This window comes from Eriocheir sinensis, chromosome 29 (genome assembly GCF_024679095.1).
Source record: "Eriocheir sinensis breed Jianghai 21 chromosome 29, ASM2467909v1, whole genome shotgun sequence".
Taxonomy (NCBI): Eukaryota; Metazoa; Arthropoda; class Malacostraca; order Decapoda; family Varunidae; genus Eriocheir; species Eriocheir sinensis.
Window position 1 is genome coordinate 15432945 of NC_066537.1, and position 27772 is coordinate 15460716.

The following is a 27772-nucleotide window of genomic DNA, read 5'->3' on the forward strand; positions in this document are numbered from 1 at the left end:
CTCCTCCTCCTCCTCCTCCTTCTCTTCCAGCCTCGTGTACTCTCCTCCTCCTCACCTCCAGAAAACATCATCACCTCATCTCTATGGAATTTACCTTCGTCCTTTTTTTTTCTCTTACTCATCGTTATTATTATTTATCCTCCTCCTCCTCCTCCTCCTTCTATGCTTCTCTTCGTCTCATCCTTCTCATTTTGCTTTCCTTTCTTCTTCGTCTACTTTTTGTCTCCCTTCCACGACTCTTCTTTCTACTTATCAACCTTTAATACTTTTTTTTCATATTCTCCTCCTCCTCCTCCTCTTCATCCTCCATTCTGTTTTTCGTCTACTTTTTTTCACCCCTGCTACTATTCCTTTGTTCCATACCTCCTCCTCCTCCTCCTCCTCCTCCTCCTCTTTCTCTTTCCCCTCTTCATCTCATCCTTCTCTTCATCCTCCATTCTGTTTTTCGTCTCCTTTTTTTCCACCCCTGCTACTATTCCTTTGTTCCATACCTCCTCCTCCTCCTCCTCCTCCTCTTCCTCCTCCAGCTGTTCTTCCTCCTCCTTTCCTCTTCTCCATCTGCAGGTATTTCAGTAAGTTCCTTCCTCTCCTCCTTAATCACCTCGTCTTATTGTTCCTCCCTTCCCTCCTCCTCATCTTCCTCCTCCCCTTCTCCCCCCCCTTCTTCTCCTCCTCTTCCCTTCCCCTACATCTACTATAGTTCTCTCTCCCATTTCCCTTTTCGTTCTTCCTCTTGTTCCCCTTTCATCTAATTCTTCTTGTTGTAGTTCTCTGTGTCTCCCTCTCTCCTCCTTTCCTCCTGTTGCCTCACCAAAATTAGAGGGGGAGGGGGCGGGGGGGGCGGGGGGACCTTAACCCTCCCCACCCCCAAAAAAGTCAATCCCTCGTCCTTTTAATTCTCAAAGTAAAATTATTATTCATTTCTTTAGGCACTATTTGAGTCCTCATTTCCTGTTATTATTTTTGTTTTTCTCACTACTCCTCCTCCTCCTCTTGCTCTTTCCTCCCCTCCTCCTCCTCCTCCTCCCATGAGTCATTTCTTCCTTCTTCTTTTTTCTCCGCCGCCACAAAGGACACGCTACTCCTGTTTCACTCCTCCTCCTCCTACTTTCCTCCCCTTCACTCATGGTCCTTCCCCTTTTATTTATTCTCCTATATCTCCTCCACCTCCTCCTCCTCCTGCCCCTTCATCCCTCCTCCCATGGGTCTTTTTCCCCTTATACTTCTCCTCCTCCTCCTCCTCCTCCTGCTTTCCTCCCCTTCACTCATGGGTCTTCCCCTTTTATTTATTCTCCTATATCTCCTCCACCTCCTCCTCCTCCTGTCCCTTCATCCCTCCTCCCATGGGTCTTCTTCCCCTTATACTTCTCCTCCTCCTCCTCTTTCTTCCCTTCTTCTCTTACTATTTTTTTTCCTCCACAACAAAGGGCACGCCACTACTCTTCTTTCTCCTCCTCCTCCTCTTTCGCTCCTATTTCTTCTCCACACCCACCCACCCACATACACAAAGGGTACACTCCTCTCCTCCTCCTCCTCTTCTTTCCTTCTCTCTCCCCCTTCTATTTCTTCTCCACCAAAATGAATACGCCATTACTCTTCTATCTACCTCCTCCTCCTCCTCACCCACGTTTTTCCCCTTTTATTTTTTCTCGTAAATCACTCCTGCTCCTCCTCTTTCCTCCCCACCCATTTCTCCTCTAACACCAAGGGCACACCACTCCCCTTGCCGCACGAGCCTTGCAACACACACACACAGCAAGGAGTGGCGGGTAACGAGCCCAAGCCCATCCTGTAAGCGTGAGTCTCGGCCAGGTGTAAAGTAGTTACCACAATACCTGCCCTGCGCCCTCCCCCCCCCCCTTTACCCTTCAGCCAGCAGGATCTTACGTAAAGGGTCATGTAGGACTCTTAAGGATACTGATTCGTCATGGTTGTGGTGGTGGTGGTTCTACTTCTTCTTTTATCTATCTATCTATCTCTATATATGTCTATCTATACAATGCTGTGGCTGAATTATCTTTTTTGACACGTTTTTTTAAGGCTTGGTTTGTTGGTTTTGTTGATTTTTTTATCTTATTTTTACGACTGATTTTGTAACATGACTTAACTCCGAAAATCCAACACTTCTATAAAACCAATTAAAAATCAACTACCCACATGACTGTCAATAAACACTAATTCGACGTTTAAATATTTGTTGTTGTTTTTTATATTACTTTTTACGACTGATTTTGTAATATGTCGACTTAATTAACTCCGAAAATCCAACACTTCTAGATAACTCCGTCCCCCCCAAAATAAATTAAAAAGTAAACTAACAACGTGACTGTCAGTAAACACTACTTCGACGTTTAAATAATCTGGGTATAGTGTTTACGAGCTTGTTATTTAGTTATTGTTTTCTTCTCTATCTATTTACCTGACTGAATACAAAGCACGGGGTTCACCTTTTACACGAGGCCACACCTTCCCGTAAAGCAATCCAGGTGTGAACGATTCATTGTTGACGCTCCAGGTGTTTGAGGTGAAAATTAGAGGTGCTTCGTTATGTATCTCAAGGTGGTGATGCTCTCTCTCTCTCTCTCTCTCTCTCGTGTGAAGGTTTACGAAGACTATAATTATCTTGTCAATGAAATTATGAAAAAAATTAGTACATATTTTTTTACATATATTTAAAATTTATCGTTCTTCCGCCCTGTAATTATGTATTTTACCATAATTATACTTGAGAGAGAATAAACTGAAGTAGTAGTAGTAGTAGTAGTAGTAGTAGTAGTAGTAGTAGTAGTAGTAGTAGTAGTAGTAGTAGTAGTAGTACGGTAGTAATAGTAGTAGTAGTACGGTAGTAATAGTAGTAGTAGTAATAGTAGTAGTAGTAGTAGTAGTAGTAGTAGTAGTAGTAGTAGTAGTAGGAGGAGGAGGAGGAGGAGGAGGAGGAGGAGAAAGAAAAGAAGTGACAGCAATAATAATAAAAAAATAAAACTATTATTACTACTACCAATACCGCACTACAACTATTAATATTACAACAATTAGTTTTAGTATGTAGAGTCACGAACGGAAATTTCTCAGACCACCTCACACTCACGCTGGCATCGAACTAGCTGCTTATGAAATGTCCTCGAAACAGTGGGACATTATGCCAGGGGTGGAGGTGGTGGTAATGCATGGGTGGTGCTGCAATCTACCCCCACTTCCTCCCCCCCCCCCCCCTCTCATTCCCGTATCCTCCCCTTTAGAGCTAATCAAGGACAGAACCTCCTCTACATATTCAAGTCTCAATAGATGAACTAAAAGGGATAGGTTTTTTTTTTTTTTTTTTTTTTTTTTTTTTACCCTCTACTTGTTCTCCCTATAACCAAGTAAGGATAAAACCCCTTCTATAGGATTCAAGCGTCAATAGATGTCTGAGAAGGGAGAAGTTTTGTTATTTCCTCTATACTAAACACCCTGTTCTTCCTTGTATAGCTTAGTAAGGACAGAACACCCTCAATAGGATTCAATTTTCAATAGATGACTGAAAAGGGAGAGGTGTGGGATTCCTTTCCCTATCCTACACACCAAGTGAATAAACGTATCTCATAAGATTTAGCTGTGAAAAAGCAAAAATTGGAGGCGTATATAAGATTTCAGTTTAAATATGTCAATAGACAAAAAGGTATGCGTCCAGGTGGGAAGAAAAAGAAAGGAAGACAAGGTTAAATTATGCTTGTTGGTAACAAATAAAAAAAAAAAATGGATGACTCGCTAAAAAGACGATCAAGGAAACAAATTAACGGGTTTCTTTTTTTACGTTATGGATAATTCACGTTTCGGTGCTTCGCTTCACTGACTCGAACGAAGCGTCAACAAACCGTTTCGAGACCGGCGCGCGAAACGACTCCTGAACCCACGAACTAACAACTTAAAGACCAATTAAGATAACAAGCTCGTAATGACAAAGACTACAGTAGCAATTATACCCTGAATACTTCTCTCTCTCTCTCTCTCTCTCTCTCTCTCTCTCTCTCTCTCTCTCTCTCTCTCTCTCAACTTAAACCTCACCTAATTTTCCCTCTTTTCCTCCACTTCATCCTCCTTTCCCTCCCCTTCATCCTTCACCTTATTAGCCTCATCCACTTCAAGCTCCCCCGTATTAGGCTCACCCATCAGAGCTCCCTCTTACCAGCCATTAAGCAGCGCCTCAAGGCCGTGACGTCACCATAAACAATCAGTCACGTTTATTGTGTTAGAATGAGGCCATGTGACCCTAGCGAGGATATTCTGAAGCTTGGAATAGGAAACCAGTGGCGGGAATTTTTTTTTATAATCGTATAGTTGAATAGTTGTTTGGTGAGATACACGGAAATAACGGCACTTTCATAATCATATAGTAGAATAATTGTTTAGTGATATAAGGAAACAACGCCCGAGACCTTATAATATTCGTTTTGTAAAATAATTGTTTGCTTAATGAGATGGAAATAACGGCCGGGATTTTTTCTTGTAATCGTATCGTAGAACTATTTTATTTATTATTATTATTTACTGAGATACAAGGAAACAGGAAGTCGAATAATACCCTCCAATGACGTTTTAACTAAAAATAAACAACAAATAATCGTATAATAAAATCATTACCATTTGATTCATTGTTCTTATTTGTTTGTTGAGATCCAAGGAAACAATAAATCGAGCAATGGCCTTGTTTGCTAATTTAACTTTATATCTAAACCGCAAATATCTCACTTGTTTACGCGGGGGATGGTTATGAGATTTAAAGGGAATAAGAAGTAAGCGGAAATGTTTGAGGGCCGGATATTAGAAGAATCGTGTACGGTATTCGAGGAAGTGATCATTGGGATTTTTTTTCTCTCTATAAAAACTAACTGTTCATTCATTCCGCCCACACACACGCGAACGCTAGGAATAAAAAAAAAGTGCGTCAAATATTCTAGGAAACCGAATAGCCGTAAGGGAAAAATATATCATGTCTGACAAAAAAAAAATCACACACACACACGGAAACTGCTCGTCACCACTCACCACAAGGACACACACACACACACACACACACCAGCCACAGAACGAACTAAAATGTCGGTTTCAGCAAACAAAGAGGCGTCCAGGGCCCCGCAATTAGCTCGGTCGTCCCACCATGAAATTTTACCATGATCCTTTCCTTCCCTTCCTCCTCCGTAGCATCTTCACTCCTCCGTCCCTAAGATTTCCTACATTCGTTGTATTTTGCGTTATCTACGGCTCCCTACGGTCTACTATACACCAGGCACTCTTAGCATGCTGTATAATCATCGTAATTTCGCTGTATTGATCGTAGAAAGTCCGCAGTCTCAAGGGAAGGAGGAAAAGGAAGGCAGAGAAAAAGGGAACTTCAACTCACGAACGCCAACTTGGTTAGCATGACATGCAACACACACACGCCATCAAATTTTCGCTCATAATTACCAAACCAAAACAAATAACACGTTTTCCTTTACCTCCATTCATGCTCGATCGTTTCTGCATGCTTTGGCGTCCTCTAGGAGTCTCTGGAGAGACGTCGAGTCCAAATATTTTATAATTTTGGAGCGAAGTTGTCCGAATTTACCACCCCGCCATGGCAACCCGCACTGAACTCTCAATGGCCGGCCGCAATGTCTCGGGACTGTCCTTGTTGGCGCTGTTGGCACTGGTCCAGCAGGGGAAATTATGGCCTTAGGAGTTCGACATTGTTATTAGAGACGAACCTAATTGACCGCAATGATGGGGCTGGGGAAAGGGAAGAGGAGAGAGATGAAGAGAAAACACTACCGGCGCGAGTTTGTCCATCCCGCAGCGAGGACGAGATAGGCGAGTGAATCACTGCTCCGTGTTTGCTCCTGTTTGTTTTAACTCAACCCGTCCGTTTTACAGATTAACTGTAAAAGGTTAAATGAATCACAGAACTGAAAGAGCGTTGCGACACACACACACACACACACACTATAATAAATCCACGCCCAGACACACAAGCACAAAAACACGGTACTGTACATACCAAAGTCAGGGTTACGACACATATTATCCTTTAGAAGTTATTGTTTCCGGGAAAGTAATACAATGGAGAGAGAGAGAGAGAGAGAGAGAGAGAGAGAGAGAGAGAGAGGGGGGGGGGGGGCTCTCTCTCTCTGGCAGGAAGTTCAATGGGTGGTGGTGGGCTGCCCTGTCTCATGTCGCCCCGCCTCCCCTCACTATTTGTCTCTTTATTTACGTCGGGCTGGGAGGAACCCACTGGAACCCTCGGCCTGGGACCATTCATTGATTGCACCAGTTCGACCCACGTCCACTCGGCGCCACTCTGCCTAGCCTAGCCTAGCCTAGCCTACCCTAACTCACCCTGTCCGACCCAGCCACTGAAACACACACACACACACACACAGACGGTCAAGCATATTATATAGCCATCCTAAAATTCGATTCGTGGCAGTATTACATAATTTATACTGGACCTCGATTCTCTCTCTCGGGCGATGACCCAGCTGGGGAGGAGGAGAGGGAGGAGGAAGGGGTAATTTGACATTCATTATATTAACAGAATGATGAGTTACTCGGACACACACACACACACACACACACACATGGAACTGGTTATAATGTTTGCATGCCACGGAATTATTTAATGCCCTATATCCCTTGCGTAAGAGAGGAGGAGGAAGAGGAGCAGCAGCACGAGGCAGTATTGTATAAAGGGAGGAAGAAAGGAAGGATGGATGGAAGAAAGGTGATAAATGAGAAACAATGGAAAAGAGAAAAGCTAAAAGATGACACAAAAGGAAAAACGAATAAAAAAGGAAACACGAGATAAACTGGAAAAATAAATTAAACACTGGAGTCAAGTAAAAGAAAAAAGAAAAGAAACCAGTTGGGTGTGGTAGCGGAGAACAAGGTTATATATAATGCTCTGACGGGCTGGATCGAATGGCCTTGAATACGTGAACACCTGCGCAGGTAGGCCGCATATCCACCTGTCGTGCACGTCTTATTAATGAGCGATTCCAGGTAAAGAGAATGAAAGGGAACAACAGACGTCAGGTGTGCGAGCTCTCATACCTGGGGAATTAATTATCGTCCACGGAATAAACTTACCTTATCTTTTACCTGTATAGCGACATTTTTTGTGATGTTTATTTATTTATTACCCCTTAGCTGCTTCTGTTACTGTAAAAAAAATCATTAGCGTTGTTGATAGTATTTGAGTAGTAGTAGTAGTAGTAGTAGTAGTAGTATGCAAGAAAATGTTGTAATAAGCTTTTTTGTGTTATTTTCCCCTTTAGCGACTTTTGTTACTATAAAAAAGCATTAACATCATTATTATTTGTTTAGTAGTAGTAGTTGTTGTAGGAGGAGGAGGAGGAAAAAAAAGTTATCATAGCCTGTCAACTCGTATGGACTCCGACTCGAACTAATTTTACTCATCCTTCTATTTCTTCTTTGCAGCTGTACTTCACCAAATTCGGCTACATGGAACCGGAGCTGTTCAACCCTCAGTCCGGCGCCCTGCTCTCCCAAGACAAGCTGAGGGAAAGCATCATGGAGTTCCAGGTGAGAGAAACTATCACAGTGATGATATTATGGAGGACAAGATGAAGAGATGAAGTTAGAGCATTTGCTAGAGCAGGATGGAGCACAGTACCATCAGATAGAGGTGGAGAGCTTTAGGAAAGACCTTTGTTATGCCTGAAAATAATGATGATGATATTCGATCTTAAGCTGTTTTACCTCCGATGTGCAGGCGTTCGCTGGACTTGATCAGACGGGTGAACTCGACAACTCGACTCTGGAGATGATGAACACCCCGCGTTGTGGCGTCAAGGACAAGGTCGGCTTCGGCACCAGAGCCAGGAGGAAGCGCTATGCCCTGCAAGGTGAGTGGCCCCCCCCCCCTCACCCCGCCGCGGCTGTGGTTGGGAAGGCAGCTTCACGCACTGGTTTGAGCTGCTTGTGGTCTGTTTATGCCTGACCGACTGTATACTCCCATCCTGTGCCCTAAATAAACGATCAGGAAGTTGGTAGATGGTCTTAGAAGTAGTTTTAGGTAGTTTGTAGGCTAGCTATTACTCAGTAGAGCGTAATAATGTATTTAACTTCAATAACAAAAATATATAGTTTTAGTAGTTTTAGGTAATTTAAACCTTGCATTACCCAACATGAAAAGCGTAATATAAATGCATTTAACTTAAACAAAAAAAAGTCGGTTGATAATTTTAGTAATATTTTTTTCAGTAACTTAACCTTGCATAAACTCAATATGGAAAGTAAGACAATGCATTGAGCTTTTTAGAGAAAGGCATTTGATTCAGGTATTGGGGTAATCAGATACATTTACGCAGCCTAATTAACATTAAATTGCATACGACATGATTGCAAAGTCTTTAAACACGGCCAACACATAGTAAATAGAAGTAAGTCAGAATGAGAAGTAGGGTTAACAAAAGACATAGCTGTGGTAAACTGGCGTACTACAAGGCCATTTTCTCTCCCTCCAGCAGACATGTTTGTAAGAATTAAAGAAGGGTAGTAGAAGTAAATAGAAGTTAGAATGAGAAGTAGGGTTAACAAAAGACATATAGCACTGGTAAACTAGCGTACTACAAGGCCATTTTCTCTCCTTCCACCAGACATGTTTGTAAGAAAGAAGGGTAGTAAAAGTAAATAGAAGTAAGTTAGAATGAGAAGTAGGGTTATCAAAAGACATAGCACTGGTAAACTGGCGTACTACAAGGTCATTATCCCCCCCGTCCCCCAGGATCAAGGTGGAGGGTGAAGACTCTTACCTACAGGATCACGAAGTACCCGAACGGCCTCCTGCAAAACGATGTGGACCGGGAGATCGCCATCGCCTTCAAGGTCAGTAGCGGAGGTGGAGGATGTGGATGATTGTGTCCGTGATGGCTGGGCGTGGTGAGAGAGAGAGAGAGAGAATATAAAAGGAAAGAAACGATGAAACAAAGACAAAGAAGAAAAGTAAAGAACAAAGGGAATAAGCTAGGAAATGAAAGAAAGAAAGACATTGAGGAAAAGAAAAGAAGATATAAATAAGGAGAAAAAAAAGAGACCAGCAGAAACAATTAAGATCAGAGAAAACAGAAAAATGGAAGAATGAATAAGGAAAAAAACGAAGACACTGAGAAAGAAGAAAAGTAGCTACAAGGAGATAGAGAAAGACAATGTGTGTTTGTGTGTGTGTGTGTGTAATCAAAGCTACATAAACAAAAAAAAACCTAGGAAAATCCACTTCATCCTTTCCCTATCCACTCTCATCCTAACAGGTGTGGGAAGACGTGACAGACCTGACCTTCGAGAGATCAACTTCGGGCAAGGTCCACATCGAAGTCAGGTTTGAGAAGGGCGAGCACGGTGACGGGGACCCCTTTGATGGCCCCGGCGGCACCCTGGCCCACGCTTACTTCCCTATCTACGGAGGAGACGCTCACTTCGATGACACTGAGGCCTGGACCATCAACTCCTACCGAGGTGAGAGAGAGAGAGAACTTGAATAAAGAATGAAAAGAGAGAGAGAGAGAGAGAGAGAGAGAGAGAGAGAGAGAGAGAGAGAGAGAGAGAGCTAGTTGAATAAAGAATGAAGAGAGAGAGAGAGAGAGAGAGAGAGAGAGAGAGAGAGAGAGAGAGAGAGAGAGAGAGAGAGAGAGAAACTAGTTAAATAAAGAATGAAAAAGAGACAGAGACCAACAACAACGAAAATAACACTACATTACCACATTTGAACCCATTATGCACCACCACCACTTCTGTAACAACCCTATCACACACTCTTCCTCCCGCAGGCACCAACCTCTTCCAAGTAGCCGCCCACGAGTTCGGTCACTCCTTGGGCCTCTCGCACTCTGATGTCAGGAGCTCCCTCATGGCGCCCTTCTACCGAGGCTACGAGTCGAGCTTCAGTCTGGACGAAGACGATATCAAGGGCATTCAGGTAAGGGTCTGATTAAGGTCTGATGAGCTGGTAAGGGACTATGGGTTGGAAAGGTCTGGAAGGATAGGGAAAGGTCGTGTTAGCTTAGGTTAGGTTAGGCATTGAAATATGAGTTTGGAAGGAGGAAAAGGATGGTTAGGTTAGGTTAGGCATAAAGATAAGGTCTGTTTCAAGTCTGGAAGGGACTGGCAAGGGACTAAAGGTTGGAAAATATCTGGAAGGAAAGGAAAGGCATTGGTCTGTTTAGGTTTTCAGATATGGGTTTGGAAGGAGAGGAAAAAGGCTGGTTAGGTTAAATATTCAAGGAAGGGTCTGATGAAGGTTTGGTGGGCTGGTAAGGGGCTATAAGCGCTGGAAAAGAACTGCAAGAAGAGTAAATGGGCTGAGGTCTGGCGCATGTCTCATCTGCAACTCTCCTATTTACATCTCTCATCCTCATCATCTCATCACTTCTTCCCATCCTCCAACTCATCTCCTCCTCCTCAGGCTCTGTACGGCAAGAAGCAGGCCCGTCCCTTCCCCGCCACCCAGGCCCCAACTCTGTCCGGCGGTGGTGGTAGCAGTGGCAGTGGCAGCTCTGACGAAAAGCTCTGCCGCGATTCCTCCATTGACGTGGCAGTGACCATGGCTAACAAGAAGACCTACATGTTTAAGGGTGAGTACTGGTGGCATAAGGAGGGGGGCATAGGGTAGGTTTGGCAGGGGGAAGGGGTGAAGAAGGGGTATGGTGTGGGTGTGTGAGCTTGAGAAGACAGAGAACAGAAGTAGTGTGGTGTATTTTACCTAGTTGTAGTATACAGGGCATGGGCTACACATGAGTGGTCCTGTCTCTATATCTATATTTGTCCAGTTTTCCTTTAAAGTGCCACATATTCTTTGCCTCAACCTCCTCTTCCAATCTAACTCATTCCATGTATTTATATTTCTATATGGTAAACTGTACTGTACTGTGTGTGGATGTGAGTCGGAGGTTGTGAAGACAGGAGACAGAAGGGGTGTAGTGTGGGTGTGGTGTAAGAGTGAGGGTGAATTTGAAAGGTAGAGGACAAAAGTGGTGTGGTGAGGGTGTTAAGTGTGAGTTTGTGAAGAGACAAAAATGGTTTGGTGTGGATGTAAAGAGTGAGTGGGAGTTTGTGAAGGGAAGGAAGAGATGGAGAGGCAGAAGAGGAGAAGGAGAAGGAAATGAACAAAGGAAAGTGGTAGACAAGAATTAGATGAAAAAGAGAACAAAGAGATGAAAAAGAGAGAGACGACAGCACCGGCCTAATCTCCCCATTTCACACCCCTACAGGAACACAATACTGGGAGCTTACAGATGACGGCGTGGCCTCCGGGTACCCACGCTCCATAAGTGATGACTGGGGGGGGCTGCCTTCCTTCCTGGACGCTGCCTTCACCTGGACCAACGGCAACACTTACTTCTTCAAGGTGAGCTGACGAGTATCCTTGCCTGCCACCTGTTGAATGAGCTTAGGTTACTTTGCTTTGATTCTTACTTGGTGAATGCACAAATACATCAACATTTTTTGTACAACAGCTCCAAAAATTACTGATGATGGCTTTCCTAGTTTGAATGAAGAGTTAGGTAAGGGACAAGGGATGGAATAGGTGAAGAGGAAAGAGAAGGAGATGAATATGTGAAGATGAGGATGTAGAAGGAGGAGAAGGTAGAGCAAAGACAATAGAGGATGCAGAAAAGAATGTAAATATAACAGTGAAATAAGATGGGAAGACCAAAAAGAATAAGAGTAGAAGTAGTAGTAGTAAGTCACATCTTTTCTTAACTTCATCAATAGCCAACAGAACTTAGAACACAAGAATAACTCGCCATGTCTTGGAATTTGTCCTTCACTTTATCAACAGCCAACAGAACAAGCAATGTCTCAGAATTAAAATCATAGTATCTTTTCTTAACCTAACACTCAACAGAACATCAAGAATCATTAACCTTCTCCTCAAACTTCCATTCTTCTCTCACTTCATTTCTTCACATCTTACCTAACCCTTTGCATGACCTCATCCAACAGGGCGACAACTACTGGCGGTTCAGCGACATGACCCGGGACACGGGTTACCCCAAGAAGATCGCCAAGGGCTTCGCTGGCATCCCTGACAGTATTGATGCTGCCTTTGTCTGGTCCGGAAACGGGAAAATCTACTTCTTCAAGGTTAGTTCAGGTGTCCTTCAATGTGCCTCAGAGGATGTTAGGGAACGGGAGTTATGTTAAAGGAATGTTAGGAAGGGAGGCAGACTGGAGCACAGGGAAGGGCAGTTCAAAAGATAAAACAAAAGACTTCAAGGGACTTAAAGTGTAAAGGAAAAACAAAAAGGATAACTACCAGAGAAAGATGAATTGATAAAGATGGAAAGGGAAAAGAAAAAGAGGTTAATAGATAACACAGAAGATTTTAAAAGGAGAAACACAGAAAATTTTAAAGGACAGAGAACCGAGAAACAAGAGAATAAAGAAGGTTAAAGAAATAGAGGGGCAGCGGGGCAGGTTAGTAAGTGTCTTAAAATTCCCAACAAACAAACCGGTAAAAATATGTCAAGAAATAAAAGCAATTCAACTCTCTTCTCCTCGCCACAGGATTCACAGTACTGGCGCTTCGACCCGTCCCTGCGGCCGCCCGTCAAGGAGAACTACCCCAAGCCGATCTCCAACTGGGAAGGTCTGCCCAACAACATCGACGACGCCCTGCAGTACTCCAACGGCTACACCTACTTCTTCAAGGTGAGGAGGAGGAGGAGAAGGAGAGGAAATGAAAGTAAGGAAGGTTGAAGACAAGATGAGTGAGAATGGAACAGAGAAGAGTAGGAAGAAAGAGAAGAGGAGGAGGAGGAAGAGGAGGAGAATATGAAAAAGCTCGAGGGATGAAGAGGAAAGAGAGGAGGAGGAGAAGAAGTAAGGGAAGAGAAGACAGGAATTACATGAGGGAGAAGGGAGCAAAGAGATGGAAAGGAAAGAAAGGGAGAGAGGTGGAAATGTAAAAAGGGAGGTGGAGAAGATTTAGATGAGGGGAAAAGGGAAGGAAGAGATGGAAAGGAGGAGGAAGAGGAAACATTAGAAGATGCAGAAAAGATAAAATATGACAGAGAAATAATATGGAAAGATTAAAAAGGGTAAGAGAAAAGGTGAGTAGTAGTAGTAGTAGTAGTAGTAGTAATAGTAGCAGGAGGAACAGAAGAGGAGGATGAGAAGGAGAAAGGGAATGAGGAGGAGGTTAAAGAACTAAGAAAAAAAAAGATAAAAAGTTGAGAAATAAAGTAATTCCTATTGTTGTCCTGTCTTCAGATACACATTAACCCGGTAGCAGCAAGGATCATGTTTCTTAAATGTTCCTCTAAGCGAGAAAAATGAGAAAAAACACCCCTCACACAAACCATTTCATAATATATATCAAAGCATTTGTGATCAGTTTATGCATCATCTATTTTTGGGGGTTAAAATCATGGCACAAATTTGGCCCGTCGCTGCTACACAGTAGAGCCACAAATTTGGCCCATCGCTGCTACCGGGTTAAAGAAACATAAAAAATTGAGAAATCACATACCTTATCTCACATACTTCCAATAACACACATCCATTTCATCATCATCATCACTAACTTAACCTAACCTAACCCATAATCCCCCAGGATGGTCAGTACTGGCGGTTCAACGACAGGGGCTTCAGGGTGGATGCTGCTGACCCTGAATTCCCGCGACCTGTCGGATACTGGTGGTTCGGCTGCCCTGCCTCCGGGTCACAGGTCAGTAAACAGCCTCCCTCAGTCTTTCACCTGACCACCTTTATGCATCTTCAAATGTTTCCTCCCCCTCCTCCTTCTTCTCTACCCTCTTCATCTTTTACCTTCTCCTTTCTCTCCCTTTCTGTCTTCTCTTTCTCCTCTTATTATACTATCTTTTAATCTCCCTCCATCTCTGTTTTCATCTATGCCTCCCTTTCCCTCTCTTTCTCTTCTTGTACAATCATTTGGTCTCCCTCCATCTCTGTTTTCATCTATGCCTCCCTTTCCCTCTCTCTTCTTGTACAATCATTTAATCTCCCTCCGTCTTTGTTTTCATCTATGCCTCCCTTTCCCTCTCTCTCTTGTCTTGTACAATCATTTAATCTCCCTCCATCTCTGTTTTCATCTATGCCTCCCTTTCGCTCTCTCTCTCCCTTCTTGTGCAATCATTTAATCTCCCTCCGTCTCTGTTTCCACCTTCAGATGTCAAGTGTGCACACCAACAAAGCCCACGTACCCCTTCCCTCCGAGGGCGACACTCAGGATGACACCTTTGACGCAGGTACGTTCCCACTCTCACCTTGACGTCTACTTTTGTTTTACGCAAGGCTCGACTCTGCCCTAGTCATGTCACTTTTTATATTTATTTTCATCAGCCATATGAGCTTCTGCAGCCTTTAATAGTTATATAAATGATTTCATTGCAATAGTTACATGTTTTGCTGTTTGCTTCATATTCCTTCAGTGCCTATGAAGTGTGAATATCAGTACATATCTGTTTGTTATGAGTGTCTTGAGTAAGATAGGAAGATTGTTTTTATAGTGATGTTATTGCTTGTTGTCTGCCTTGCCAACCTGTTTGCATGTCAACTAACACTTTGCTTGCTAGTTCATTCCCTGCTCATATCAGACAAGCATCATCACTGGCCAACAGGAGTCTTTGGTTTACTACTCAAAGGGCAGATATTTGCCAAGAAAGCAATAAAAATAGGTGGATGAACTGGTTCCTAGGACTCTTGGCCACTGATGGTGAACAATAACATTGAAGAATATAGTTTGGCCTGGTCTCCTCTGTGTGTGTGTGTGTGTGTGTGTATGCCTGATCAGCCTCAAAGAAGTAGCTGGTGACTGTTATTGTGGAGCTGGCATGTGTGTCTTAATCCAGGCTTACTCTCTTCCCTTCCTCGCCGCCAAGAATGTCTTGGTCTGTTAATGAGTGTGTTCGTTAGCACCTGTTCCTCCGCTGCACAGCTCTTCATTCCACTCTGTGGTTCATCATAAGATGACTTCACTCTCAATGCTGAGCATGAATCTGTGTGCATTTAGCATGCACTTGCAAAGTCTTCTCTGTCTCCCATCACACTGTACATTTAGCACCAACTTCATGTCATAAAAGCCCTCCAGAGAAGGAAATAATGCTCTTCCACAAAACAATGGAGTCTGAAATTGACCTCAGACATGATGTGTTGACATGCCATTCTGTGCCTAAACCTGTAGCTCAGAGACTCACAGACTGCTCGTGAGAACTACTTTATCACAGCTCTTGTAACTGCACGCCTATGTGTGTGTGTGTATGTGTGTGTGTGTGTGTGTGTGTGTGTGTGTGTGTGTGTGTGTGTGTGTTCTGCAGCCTGACTCCTTCAGTAGAATGCCTGTCATGCCACTGTCCCTTGTTCCTCACTAAAAGTGTTCCTGAAGCTGCACATATCAGTAGTGCAGCAACCATAAGTAGTATATCAGAGTTTGTTTGTGGATGAGAGAGTGTGAGTAGAGATGTGTGGGAGCCTTGTGGGTGGTGATGAGCGCCTTCCCTTCCCAGGAGGTCTCACCCGCTCCGGCTAGGAGGTGGATCGCCCCACCAGGCACACCGGTGGTCTGTGCCAGGCCTTGCATGCTTGTCCCATTGGTGCTTCTGGCCTGTCTGGGTGGTGGCTGCTCCCCAGGGGGTGTGTGGCCCAGGTAACACATGGGTCATCTTGTGCGGCAGAGTCAGAGAGTGAGGGAGGCCCTGCCCGGTAAACGCCTCGGGACACAACAGCTCGCCCCGCCCTGCCCTGCCACTCCTGATTCATCCTGCTGCCGCTGCTCCATCTGCTACCACTCAGCCTTACTAATACTACCTGCTTCTCTGCCTTACTCATGTGATAACACCGGTGCCTTTCACATGGTGCTCAGTTAAGGAACTAACTGTGGGAGATTGCTTGTTTTCATAAGTCAGTGATATGAAGCTTTTTAAGGGGTTTGAACTGTTAAAGGGAGCTGAATGAGAAAATTGGATCTAGTTTGGTACAAAAAAAGGGAAATTAATCACGTACAAGAAGATGATCTTGATATTCCATTAAGAGCATCAAGGGTTTATGAACGTGTTGAGGTGATGAGGGACGACAATGTGATGATCAGTGGCATTACTTATATATAGTGAAACATGGGATGAACCTTTATGTAATGGAGAGTGAATGGAGGCATAACAGTCTGAGCCACAATACTTACAAAGGAGACACCTTTTGCCAGGCAGGTAAAAACAAGTGTGTTGCTAAAAGTAATGTTACCTCAGCGCTGAGCCTTGAAGCTTGTCAGTGCAGGGAATCTGACTCAAGTGGATGTGAATGAGTTGATGTGTTATCCTCATTTTTTTTTCATTTTTTTGCTTTGGCTTGTTGCCTTGCAGCTCCTTAGGTAAACTCATAATGGTGGTGACTAAACCAGTCTCATACTTCATACTCTTTATTAATATATTAGGACTTTATCTCTTAACCACCTTTCAAGTAGTTAAAAAATATTATCTTTCCACTAAAAGTATTAACCACTAATCAGTCCTGGCATTAATGGTATCTACATAGTCTTGCTGTAGCAGTATAACCACAGCTAATCACTTCACCTTAGTAGTAAGGAACACTCACAGTTTCACTTGGTGGGCCATCTTGTAACAGTACTAGAGAGTTCCTTGATCCAGGCTCTCAAACACACTAACCACTGTAGTAACTTGATATTTGCTTCATCCTTGTTAGAAGAGAGGCATGGCAGTGGCAGGAACAGCAGTGGCAAGCATGGTATGGGTGGAGGAAGGCATTCTCACCTCCTCCTCCTCCTCCTCCTGCTAGTGCTGCTGCTGTTGCTGTTGCTGCCCAAGTCCCCAAGCACATCCACTAATGACTGCCTTTCCCCCAGACGGTTCAGACGATGACTATGACGGGTCAAACAGTGTGGTGCCGCAACAGTCTGGCTCTCACAGTGTGGGCTACCAGGCCATCCACCAGGGGAGTGCAGCGTCTGGCCAGCCTCTCCCTGCCTCCCTCCTCTCCATCTCCTTGGCCCTCCTCCCCTCCCTCCTCCTCAGACTGTAAGGCACAAGAAGGAAAAACAGGATATGATACTCAGTTCTGAATGTCTGCATGTTGCTAAGTGTGAAGCAGGAACAAGGAAAGCACAAGAATGACAAAATACTGATCTCACTCAGCTCCAAGATCCTCCGAGAAGAAATGTTTCCTGTGAAGATAAACACTCAACAAAAAAGACCTGGAGTAAGGTGACACATGAGGTGAGGTGATGAGCTGGCAATGGAATGGAATACTAAGATGAGGGGTTCCAATAAGGTGACTAAACACACTAAGAACACAGTCACAGCCACACCAATAGCATGTGACTGTTGCTTCCCCTAAAGAGATGGGATGGAAAACAAAGATAGGGGATTGCAATAAGGTGACATGAGGCAGTGAGGAGCTGGCAATAGGATGGAATACTAAGATGAGGGATTCCAATGAGATGACAAAGCACTCATAGACTTGTAGCCCGTCCAACCCCATAAGGGAAAATAAGGACGTTAAACGAAGATGAAGAAGAACACACACGAACTCAGTCATAACCAAAGCAATAAGAAGTGACTCATCTGCTTCCCAAGAGCTGGTACAACAAGTTCCACCATCTCAAGAGGCTGAAGGAGGGCTTAACCACACCTTAAACCAGTACAAACCTACACATGACTCTTAGGGTCGTATTATAAGACACTTTCGCTTCTCACATCAGCTATTTCTAAAGATCAAAGAGGGGGTCAGGCGGGTTCTAATGAGTATTTCTTCAGGTTCACGGTACAGAATAAGGGTCAAACTACCACCAGGGTCATAAAACTACTCCTGGAAATGCCCCAAGCTCCTACGAAAGCCTTGTCAAATAGGTGTTCTTGGGCTACGAAATGTCTTTTAATACGACCCTAACTTCCTCCGCCTCTAAGCTGCAACATGACTCTCTATCACGTCCTTGTTGTTGCTATGCACCACTGAGGGAGGCAGAGACACTGGCCAGTCAAGGGCGTTCACTGTGGGACACTTTATAATATTCAACGTAGGACACTCAATAGTTATGTGACGCAGGAGAAATGAGGGAGAGCATGGAGTTAGAATGTCATGCCTGAGTGGTTAGGTTTAGATGACTGTAGCAAGAGATAGGTTTTGGGACCCATTGCCACTGTTTAACTGTGTGTGTGTGTGTGTGTGTGTGTGTGTGTGTGTGTGTGTGTGTGTGTGTAAGGTCACTGCAATAACTGTGGTAATGACGGCTGGTTATACGTCACAACTAGTGCACAAATAATCCTTTAAATCAAGGCCGTGATGGCTAAAAAGTCTGCCGTACACGTAATACTTTGTTGTCTGTTGTTGTTGTTAATCCATGTTACTCTGAGTCTTAAATAAACATAACTAAGTGAATGTGAATGTAATGTGATGGTGAGGCTTACGTGTTCTATTATAAGAAAGACCTTGGCTGGTGTTTTACTACTGCTCACGTGTCTGCTGAGCCTGGCGTGCTGGAAGGGACTAGGAGGTCAGGGATGAGTGTATTGTGTATGGACGAGCCACCTTGTCCGGGCACCCAGCTGAGGCGTTGCAATAAAAGAAGCCCTGCATTGATTATGTAGTCACGTTACCCATTTATGCTGTATATATTGTGTATATACATCTATTTTGTTAGCTTATCTATATCACAATCACTTCTATATCATAATTATTTTTTCTATTACTATTATTATTGTTAATTCTATGTACCATCTTTTACTGTGTATGTTTTTTTTTTTTTTTTCCATTTTCTTTTATTTCTTTACAAAACTTCATCACAACAAATAAAAAACATTTTTACCTATGAGTGTTGTGCATTCTTTTCCTTCCCTCCTCAAAGACCAGAGAAGAAAAGGTAAACTATACATGGTGTGAAATGTAAGGAAACATTCATCACACAACCTGAATATGGGACGGAGTGCATATTTCTATTACTGGTCCCACCACTCCAATTCTCTTTATGTTCTACTCCTCTGATCCCATTATGAATACTACTATACCATTTCTTCTCTTTATAACCTTCTTCAATCCATTCTAAATCACTAACACAGCATTCCTTCTCTTTATATAACCTTCGGGCCATTCTAAATATTAACACAATGTTCCTTCTCTTTTCACACCTAACTCATCCCTTTACAGTTTCAAACTATGATTTAACCCTATAAGGCTTTCCTGGTAACCCAATCTAATCAAGGGCCAATGCAACAGATATGAGCACTGACACCACACACAGCTATAGCTTATGCCCCCAACTTTACCTTAATCTAATCCTCCCCTCACCTGGATCTGGCTGACTGGCAGAGACTCAGGTGGCCACAATCTTGAGGGCCTTGATTTTGGCCAGGTGCTCCCCCATTATGGCCTCGTACTGGCTGTCGGGGATCTGGTGGGCCCCTCGGCTAGCCTGAATCTGGCTGCTGAAGTGGGCGTTTGCTGTGCCATAGTAATCCACCTGAGAGGAAGATACCAAGCTGCTGTCAAACCCATGAATGACGTACAAAGCAGGGTTGACTTTTATGGGGGTGACGATCATGGTACTCTGCCTGAGGAAAGGAGATTAGAGTTAGTGAGAAGGAAAGCACTGAAAAATATGTATAGAAGGAAAGAGATATACAAAGCACAGCAGGGTTAACTTCTATAGGGGGGGATGATCATAGTATTCTGACTGAGGGAAGGAAGGAAGAGTCAGTAAGAAGGAAAGTAAATTGACATAAGGCTCTGAAAAGGAAATAAGAGAAGTGTGTGTAAAAAATATGTACAGAAAGAAAAAGATATACAAGGCAGGGTTAACTTCTATAGGGGGGATGAACATGGCATTTTGACTGAGGAAAGGAGATTAGAGTTATTAGGCAGGAAAGTGAATTGAAGTAAGGCACTGACAGGAAATACGTGATAAGTGTGTAAGAAATATGTTTAAATGGAAAAGATATACAGTGTTAACTTTGATAGAGGTGAAGGCCATGGTATTCTGCCTCAGGAAAGGTAAGTAGAGTTATTAAGAAGGAAAGTGAATTGAAATAAGGCTCTGAAAATTAAATAAGAGGTCAGTGTGGAAGAAATATGTACAGAAGGAAACAGATATACAGAGCAGTGTTAACTTTGATAGAGGTGAAGGCCTTGGTATTCTGCCTCAGGAAAGGAAAGTTAGTAAGATGAGAAGTGAATTGAAGTAAGGCTCTGAAAAAAAAAATATCATAGAAGTGGAGACTGTAATACTCTGCCTCAGGAAAGTAGAGTTAGTAAAAAGGAAACAAACTGAAATAAAGTACTGAAAAGGAGAGACCAGTGTCGAAGAGAAGAAAAAGTCTATAGCATGTGTGTGCCTCCATATCTGTAGTGATCCAGCCTTTCTTTTAATCTATGAACACTCTTACATATGTATAAAGAAGGATTTCTAAAGACAACACTAACCACTCAAGACATTTATTACCCTACTCTGCTGTCCCTCAATTTCTGTAATCTTCCATATTCTCTTATCTTCTTTCTCCTTTTCTCATCGCTTTCACTTTCATTTTCTCTTTCTCAGTGTCTCAGGTGTTTGGGGGCTTCTGAACAGGCAACTTATAGTCAGCACTCCTTCCTCTCTACCTGTTTGTCTCTTATAATACCAATGCTAATACTAATACCAGTAGTCAAGGTGGAAGAAGTGAAGCATCTGTCCCTCCACCAAGACGATTTGCTACCTTCTGTATTGCCACCAAACACTAGATAAAGTTTTAGTGTAGTCATGTTTCCTTGTCTTTCTCTGTTTATGCTCATGCTACTTTGTCCTTTCACTCTCCCTCACCAGCAAGTCTTCCCTGTCTACATGCTTTCAGTCTGTGAGAGCTCGATGGTGCAGCATGCAGCGTACCTGTGTCTGGACGTAGGCTTGGATGCAGGGCTGGAGGTAGGTGTGGCGGAGGTTGTGGAACTTCCCCGCCTCGCTCAGCAGTTGACTGTTGAGCTCCTTGAGTGTCCGCAGCGCTGCGTCTCTCTCCACCAGCACGTCTGTTGTTCGCTTACCCTGCCATCACCACCACCATTATTACCACCATTATCATCACCACCATCATTATCATTGCTAACAAAGTTCCTCACCAACGACTGTTGCTTAAATTACAGGCTTACGGAGTAGAGGGTAAAGTTTTGAACTGGGTCAAGGCGTGGCTTAGCAATAGGAAGCAAAGAGTGCAAATCAATGGTAAAAGATCTGACTGGGGATGTGTTACGAGTGGGGTCCCACAAGGTTCGGTATTAGGTCCACTTTTGTCTATTATTTATATCAATGACTTAGATTCAGGAATTAGTAGTGATGTCAGTAAGTTTGTAGATGATACCAAGATCGGTAGCGTAATTGAGTCGGATCAGGATGCTAGTATTCTCCAGGGTGAACTAAACAGATTGTATGACTGGGCGGATAAATGGCAGATGGAGTTCAATGTAGGGAAGTGCAGTATTCTGAGTGTAGGTAGGAACAATCCCTCTCATAACTATTGCTTAAATGACACTCTCATAAGCAGGTCTGGGTGCGAGAGGGATTTAGGGGTCTTAGTGAGCTCTGATCTCCGTCCAAGGGGACAATGCATTCAAGCTAGAAATCAAGCAAATAGGGTACTGGGATTTATTTCAAGGAGCGTAAGCAACAGAAGCACCGAAGTCTTCCTCAAACTATATTTAGCATTAGTTAGACCTCATCTTGACTATGCGGTTCAGTTCTGGTCACCTTACTATAGAATGGATATCAAAATGTTAGAATCAGTGCAGAGGAGGATGACTAAGATGATTCAGGGGTTGAGAAACTTGCCATACAAGGAAAGACTCAAACAGTTAAACTTGCATTCTCTAGAAAGGCGAAGGGTGTGTGGAGACATGATCGAGGTTTATAAATGGATGAAGGGCTTTAATAAGGGAGACATTCATAAGGTTTTGTTGGTAAGAGAACCGGGTAGGACACGAAGTAATGGGTTTAAACTGGATAAATTCAGATTCAACAGGGACATAGGCAAAAATTGGTTTACAAACAGGGTGGTGGATGAGTGGAATAGGCTTAGCAGTCATGTGGTGAGTGCCAATACAATTGTCACATTCAAAAAATAGATTAGATAAATTCATGGACAGTGATATTAGGTGGGGTTAGATACACGGGAGCTACACGGGAGCTTAGGTTCAGAGGAGCTGCCTCGTACAGGCCTACCGGCCTCTTGCAGACTTCTATGTTCTTCTGTTCTATCATTATCATCACCACCACAACCATCATCATCACCATTATTATAACCATCATCACCACCACCATCATTATCACTGGTATCATTATCATCACCACCACCACCATCATCATCATTATTATAATCATCATCACCACCATCACCATCATTACTGCTATCATCATTACCACCACCATCATTATCATCACATCATCATCATCATAAAGCTCTGATACAAAAGAGATTTCCTGTGCAGTTTCCTCACATTTGCTAGCTTCTATATTAACACTAAACACTAGGTAATGTTTTAGTATAGTCTTTGGGTTTTTTCCTGTCTTCCTCCATTTATGTTCATGTTACTTTGTCCTGCCACTCTCCCTCACCAGCAAGTCTTTCCTGTCAACATGCTCCAGGCCTCTGTGAGTCTGAGGACGCTATTCTCAGATGCTTCCGCCTCTCACGTCATCTATTTACAAAGGCTCAAAAGGAGATAAATCGAGTTTTCGTGAGTTTTTTTCATGCTCATGGCCCAGAATCTTAGTCAAACTTCCATCAAGGCCATAAAACTATTCAAGAAATAGCCCATGACTAATATGAAAGCCTCATCAAATGTGTGTGGCTGGGTGCCAAAATGTTTCAGTATATGGCCCTGAATGTCATGATTAAGTCACCTCTCTTTCTCTCTTGTCCGTGAGTTCAAATGCATGTTTAAGCTTGTGTGTACATTACCTTTAGTTTGAGTCGGTCGAATTTGTCCTGACACTTCAACACCACGGCCACCTGTGCATCGCGGCGGCGGCGGATGGCATCGAGGTGTTCATAGAGGACATGGTACTGCTTCACCGGCTCCCCGAGAGTCTGTTGCACCCCACTGCTCACCTCCTCACTCTTGGCCTTCATCTGTGCAGGGGGGGGGGGGGGGGGAAATAATTATGATAATGACAATACTGTAGTGCCAGTAGTAGTAGCAGCAGCACATAGAAGCAGTAATGGTGGTGGTGGTGGTGGTGGTATGGTCACTTAAGCACTTAAGCTGGATCCCTAACTCCTAACCAAGCAAGTAAGGACGCTGCTGACAGGCTGTTGGGGGGCGGGGTGTCTGATATCTCCATTATCCAACATACTCATGTAAGTTCAGAAAATATTCATAATTCTTTAATTTAGCTCATCAACTGAATAACTTCAGCAAATTTTGTTGACACCATTGGATTAAGGAGTGACTGTACAACTATAATGCAATTTTCAAAGCTCAATAAGGTAAAAAGACAAAGTAATCATTGTGAGAAGAAGTCAGAGCGTGTGCCCACACCACTACTCTCACCATGCCAGGCCTCCTTGTCTTAGAGGGTCCCTCTATATCCACCTTCAGCCTCCTGAGTTCATTTGATACGTAAGACAGTCGCTGATCCTTCAAGAGGGTCAGGATATTCCAGGGCCTCGGACACAGTGCCTTTTGAATATTAATCCCAGGACTGGTTCTGCAGGTGGGCGCTGCTTCCACCCCACTTTGGGCCCCCCTAAACAAAAGAGATAAAGGGACCCTCCTACCTTTGGAATGCATTGAGGGAGCCTGCCATGTAGTCAGTCTCCTCAGAAATGAGTCAGGGTTGTGGCATGAGCCTCAACCCCAACCTCAATTTTGTAGTTTGTTTTTAGCCTTGGTGAAGTTAGATGGGTAGGGGCTGCAGGCCACATTCCAACTAATTTAGATCAGGGACGGACTGACTGCTAGTTGAGGGCAGGGACACAGAACCCCCAAGACAGTAAATCTCCCAGCCACATAAACAGAGTAATAACCCTGAAATAGTAATCAGAGCAGAAAGGACCAGGTAGACAGAAGAAATGAAAGGATTTTCCAGAGCAAGATGAGGCGCACTAACATCACACTGAGCAAAAAGGCTTTTGTCCTGCAGTGGAATACAGGTCATTCATTTAGCCAGAGCCCTAGCTTCTAGCCAGGTAGGTAATGATGCTGCTGATTGGGTGTTGGCTGGTGGAGTGTCTGACATCTCTGTTGCCCAACACATGTGAAGGTCCAGAAAATAATCAAACTACTTAATTAGCTCACCTGTTACACCAGAAGGGCGAGTCTTGCTTACCTTACTTCATTAGGCAGTGACTGCACAACTATAGTAATAAACTAAACAATAAATAACTAAATAAAATAATGCCAAGTGAGAAACAATTGTTACATCCTCCACACCCAACACTCACCTCCACCACCACAGACAAGTATTCATCCGTGGCCTGCCGCAACTCAGGAGACACGGCCGTCAAACCCGAGGCGCCCAAGTCCTTCAGCAGCTTCTCCTCGGCCTCCTGGATGCCCCTGATGGAGTCCCTGTAGTTGCGCACCTCCGTCATCACCTTGCAGCACCCCGCCTCAGCCCTGGTGGTTGAGGGAGTTAGTGTTTTGGAAAAGAGAATGATGAGAATGAGGATGATGTAGAAGGGGTAGAGGAAAGGGGAAAATGAGGAAAAGAAGGAAGATGGATTAATTGATTAGTGATTGGACGGATAGATAAATAGATAGATGTAGGTGGAGGAGGAGGAGAAACAGGAAGAAGAGAAAAAGGTGACAGGAGGAAGAGTACCCGTAGGAGGGGCAAAAGTAATTTAATAAGTATAAAAATTAGAACATGGAAATATGACACACACACACACACACACACACACACACACTTCAGTAAGAAAACACACAGCTAGCAAGGCAATACAAAAAAAGAAAATAATTATGAGTTAATTACTGATTTTAGATTCAGTAACTGAAAATATAAAATAGCTTTAAAATTAAATTGAGCTGGTACATTTCCCAAACTTGGGCAGCCGACAACAAACTTACTTGGTGATGTCGAGCCACAGCTTGGCCAGCGCCTCCTCCTCCTGGTGAGGCAAGACTCCCCCTGCCGGCCGTGGCGCCTCCAGCACCACCCCAGACTTGCCCAGACCAAGACTCAGGATGGACTTCATTGCTAAAAATAGCAAAACTAAAATATTATGGATAATAAAAGCTACATCAATAATTAAAATATATTTATAACATATATCTTAGACCTGGAGCACCATTGCAAAGGCTATGGCCCACACTACCATCATAAATAAAGAAGCAGCTTAGTTTTACCACTCTCATATTGATGCAAAAATAGTAAAATATTCCCACTACATCAGACAAGAGGTATTTATAAACTGACAGTTATTCTTACCCTGCTCGGCTAATGTGTACATCATGACTGGGCCTGGGTTCCATTCTATTGGTTCTCTAGGTCACAACAGGCATTTTCATGCACCATACGTGACTGGAACAGCCTCCCCCAACAGATTTTAGACAGCGGTACAATAGACTCATTCAGGAAACAAATACACACTCACTTGTCATCACAACACACCAACACTAACAATTACACTTGATTCACTCGGCTCCCCCGTCCCCCCAGCAGCCAACACAAATATGCGTGTTATGCACCCGTACGGGTGCCCTGCGCATTGTCATGAGCAAGAAAATAAACTCATGTCTAAGGGTAGTGTTGATTATCTTCTCTGAACGGATTACGGTACCTTATTTTTATTTTACCTTTATCGCTACGTAGGTCCCCCCCTCCTCTGTCTATCCACACACTTTGCTTTTCGATGGCGCATTTCACGACACACTATCGCACCATGATCCGTCGTTATCGCCGTGGGGGCTTACCTGTGGGCTGCGGCTCAGCGGCTGCCAGGCGGATCCTCGCGAACGTAAACACAAGGACAAGTGAGGATCGAGAGGCGCCCAGATAATAATGAAAAGATGATGTTGATGATAATAATAATAACAGTAATAATAGTAATAGTAATAATAGTAATAACAATAATAATAATAATGATAATAATAATAATAATAATAATAATAATAATAATAATAATAATAATAATAATAATAATAATAATAATAATAATAATAATAATAATAATAATAATAATAATTTTTTGGGGTATTTTGTTGGGAGATAATCCGTTGAACTGGTAAGCTTTGTAAATAATCTTTCTGGCCGCTTCAGTGAATTAAACAGACATTTCTCTTCAAAAATGTGTCAAAAGATTCTAACCTATCGGTACCCTCCTCTCTGTACTTTAACCTATAGTTTCCTTTGAGTGAATCCTTTCTTTAGACGTTCTATTTCCGCTGTGGTGGTCGACCAGCTCTGTCGTTAATTACATGAACGGTGGTGCTCTGTGGGGCACTGTTCTTATCTCCCACTCGTTCCTTAATTAGTCAATGATCTTTCCAAACAAACTGATTGATTGATAGTTTATTGTTGCAGGTAAACAACAAGGGAGAAGGGAGGAACATGCCATCCCAACCCCCAGGCAGGCTATTCACTCATTATGCCATGACTACTCTGCCTGAACATTTTTTTTTTTTAACAAGACAGTATCGATGAATAATTGCAATTCAACTCAAGGAACTTGCTAACTACGTCCTTCCACTCCTTTGCGGGCATACTGTTTTGCTTCCCTACCTTTTTTTTTTTTTTTTTTACCTGGCCTACCCTACGTATATTGTATAATAATAATCAACACTCTGTCCTGCCTGGGGGTTGGGATGGCATGTTCCTCCCTTCTCCCTTGTTGTTTACCTGCAACAATAAACTATCAATCAATCAATCATCCTGCATGAGACTAGTGTCGTACTTCCGACTCTAGCTCATATCTATGCTGTCCAAATCCCTTAATCAAGTCAACCAGCATCTTCATTATGAAATGCCAGAATTTTTCTCTTTACTACACTTCTACACGAACACTGCGCGTAACGAAACACACGAGAAATTAATCAAGACAAGGAAAGGTTTTGCCGGTGCCGGGAATCGAACCCGCGACCACCGTAACGGGAGACCCACTCCTTTACAAGTCAGCGAAAGGGGTAACCCACTGGCTAAGTGAGTCATGGGAGGCTCGCCCATCACGCAAGTCAGCATTACAATTATTTCATCCCTTTCACTGGTACAGCCTGGAACAGCTTTCATTTGTCTGTATTTTCTCCCACCTACGACTTCAACTTTCATGAGGGGAGCATCAAGACAGCCGTACAACAGAATCACACCGTCTGTTTCGACTGTTCTGTGTCTGAGGGAGCAGAGCTACAGCAGGCTTTTCCTATAAATACTTTTGATCTCCCCTTGAGCTGCATCCTTATATGAACAGAATAACTCACTACTAACAACACTGAGGCTACAGGAAGTTCTGCACACCACCCTCAACCAATAACAGCTGCAACAATGTTCAAAGTAACAGACAAATGCATATGATTTCCATATATTTATTTCTCTTCATAAATATATATATTGTAAAAATAATTATATCAAAATTACTAACATCTGAAACGGTCCGTCACACCATCACCGGTCCATCACCATCACTCACCGTCATTATCACTAATTTTCTTCCAGGCGTGGGTCATCCTGGAGGCCAGACATCAGGAAAACTAAAATATGATTAAATATGAGCGAAGTTACATCATTATGCAGTAACAGTTTATAGATTCAAGTCCCATCAGTCAGAACATGCCAATAGTCAGATTTTTTAAGGCAGGAAATTTTAAT

General features: G+C 43.3%; 2 protein-coding genes across 7 annotated transcripts in view; one reads left to right on the plus strand and one right to left on the minus strand.

Moving 5' to 3' along the window:
- The window catches only part of LOC127005132 (matrix metalloproteinase-24-like), a 27916-nt gene extending 9099 nt beyond the window's left edge, over positions 1 to 18817 (plus strand). Inside the window, exons 2-14 of one of the 3 annotated variants that reach the window (XR_007758349.1) lie at positions 7456 to 7560; positions 7751 to 7883; positions 8765 to 8865; positions 9288 to 9492; positions 9804 to 9952; positions 10439 to 10607; positions 11244 to 11380; positions 11980 to 12120; positions 12544 to 12687; positions 13592 to 13705; positions 14168 to 14246; positions 15504 to 15643; positions 16853 to 17001. Coding sequence is in view for 2 of the 3 variants with exons in the window: in XM_050873733.1 (XP_050729690.1) it covers positions 7456 to 7560; positions 7751 to 7883; positions 8765 to 8865; positions 9288 to 9492; positions 9804 to 9952; positions 10439 to 10607; positions 11244 to 11380; positions 11980 to 12120; positions 12544 to 12687; positions 13592 to 13705; positions 14168 to 14246; positions 16853 to 17028 (1653 nt within the window). In the remaining variant the exon portion in view is untranslated. Of the gene's footprint in view, positions 1 to 7455; positions 7561 to 7750; positions 7884 to 8764; positions 8866 to 9287; positions 9493 to 9803; positions 9953 to 10438; positions 10608 to 11243; positions 11381 to 11979; positions 12121 to 12543; positions 12688 to 13591; positions 13706 to 14167; positions 14247 to 15503 lie in introns of all 3 variants that reach the window. The other 2 variants (XM_050873733.1, XM_050873734.1) reach the window with 2 other exon arrangements.
- On the minus strand, positions 16393 to 25954 carry LOC127005134 (uncharacterized). Of its 4 annotated transcripts, none has more exons than XM_050873740.1 (7): positions 25885 to 25954; positions 25039 to 25168; positions 24411 to 24585; positions 22926 to 23096; positions 20864 to 21016; positions 19291 to 19462; positions 16393 to 17022 (listed from the first exon to the last, which is right to left on the minus strand). In XM_050873740.1, the coding sequence occupies exons 2-6, from the start codon at positions 25164 to 25166 to the stop codon at positions 19316 to 19318; spliced, it is 774 nt and encodes a 257-aa protein (XP_050729697.1). In that variant the 5' UTR covers positions 25167 to 25168; positions 25885 to 25954; the 3' UTR covers positions 16393 to 17022; positions 19291 to 19315. The 4 variants fall into 4 exon arrangements, with proteins under 4 accessions (XP_050729697.1, XP_050729698.1, XP_050729696.1 ...); XM_050873741.1 differs by having other exon boundaries at positions 25768 to 25898; XM_050873739.1 differs by lacking the exon at positions 25885 to 25954 and adding an exon at positions 25566 to 25727.
- Positions 25955 to 27772: the final 1818 nt, after the last annotated feature.

Excerpts from the sequence above, each read along its gene's own strand:
- LOC127005134 (XM_050873738.1), bottom strand. The coding sequence starts at position 25,424 with ATGATGTACACATTAGCCGAGCAGG. Across the intron at positions 25,169-25,399 it reads GTACACATTAGCCGAGCAGG|CAATGAAGTCCATCCTGAGT; the intron begins GTAAGAATAACT and ends TGCTATTTTTAG. Across the intron at positions 19,463-20,863 it reads AAGCCTACGTCCAGACACAG|GTGGATTACTATGGCACAGC; the intron begins GTACGCTGCATG and ends TCTTCCTCTCAG.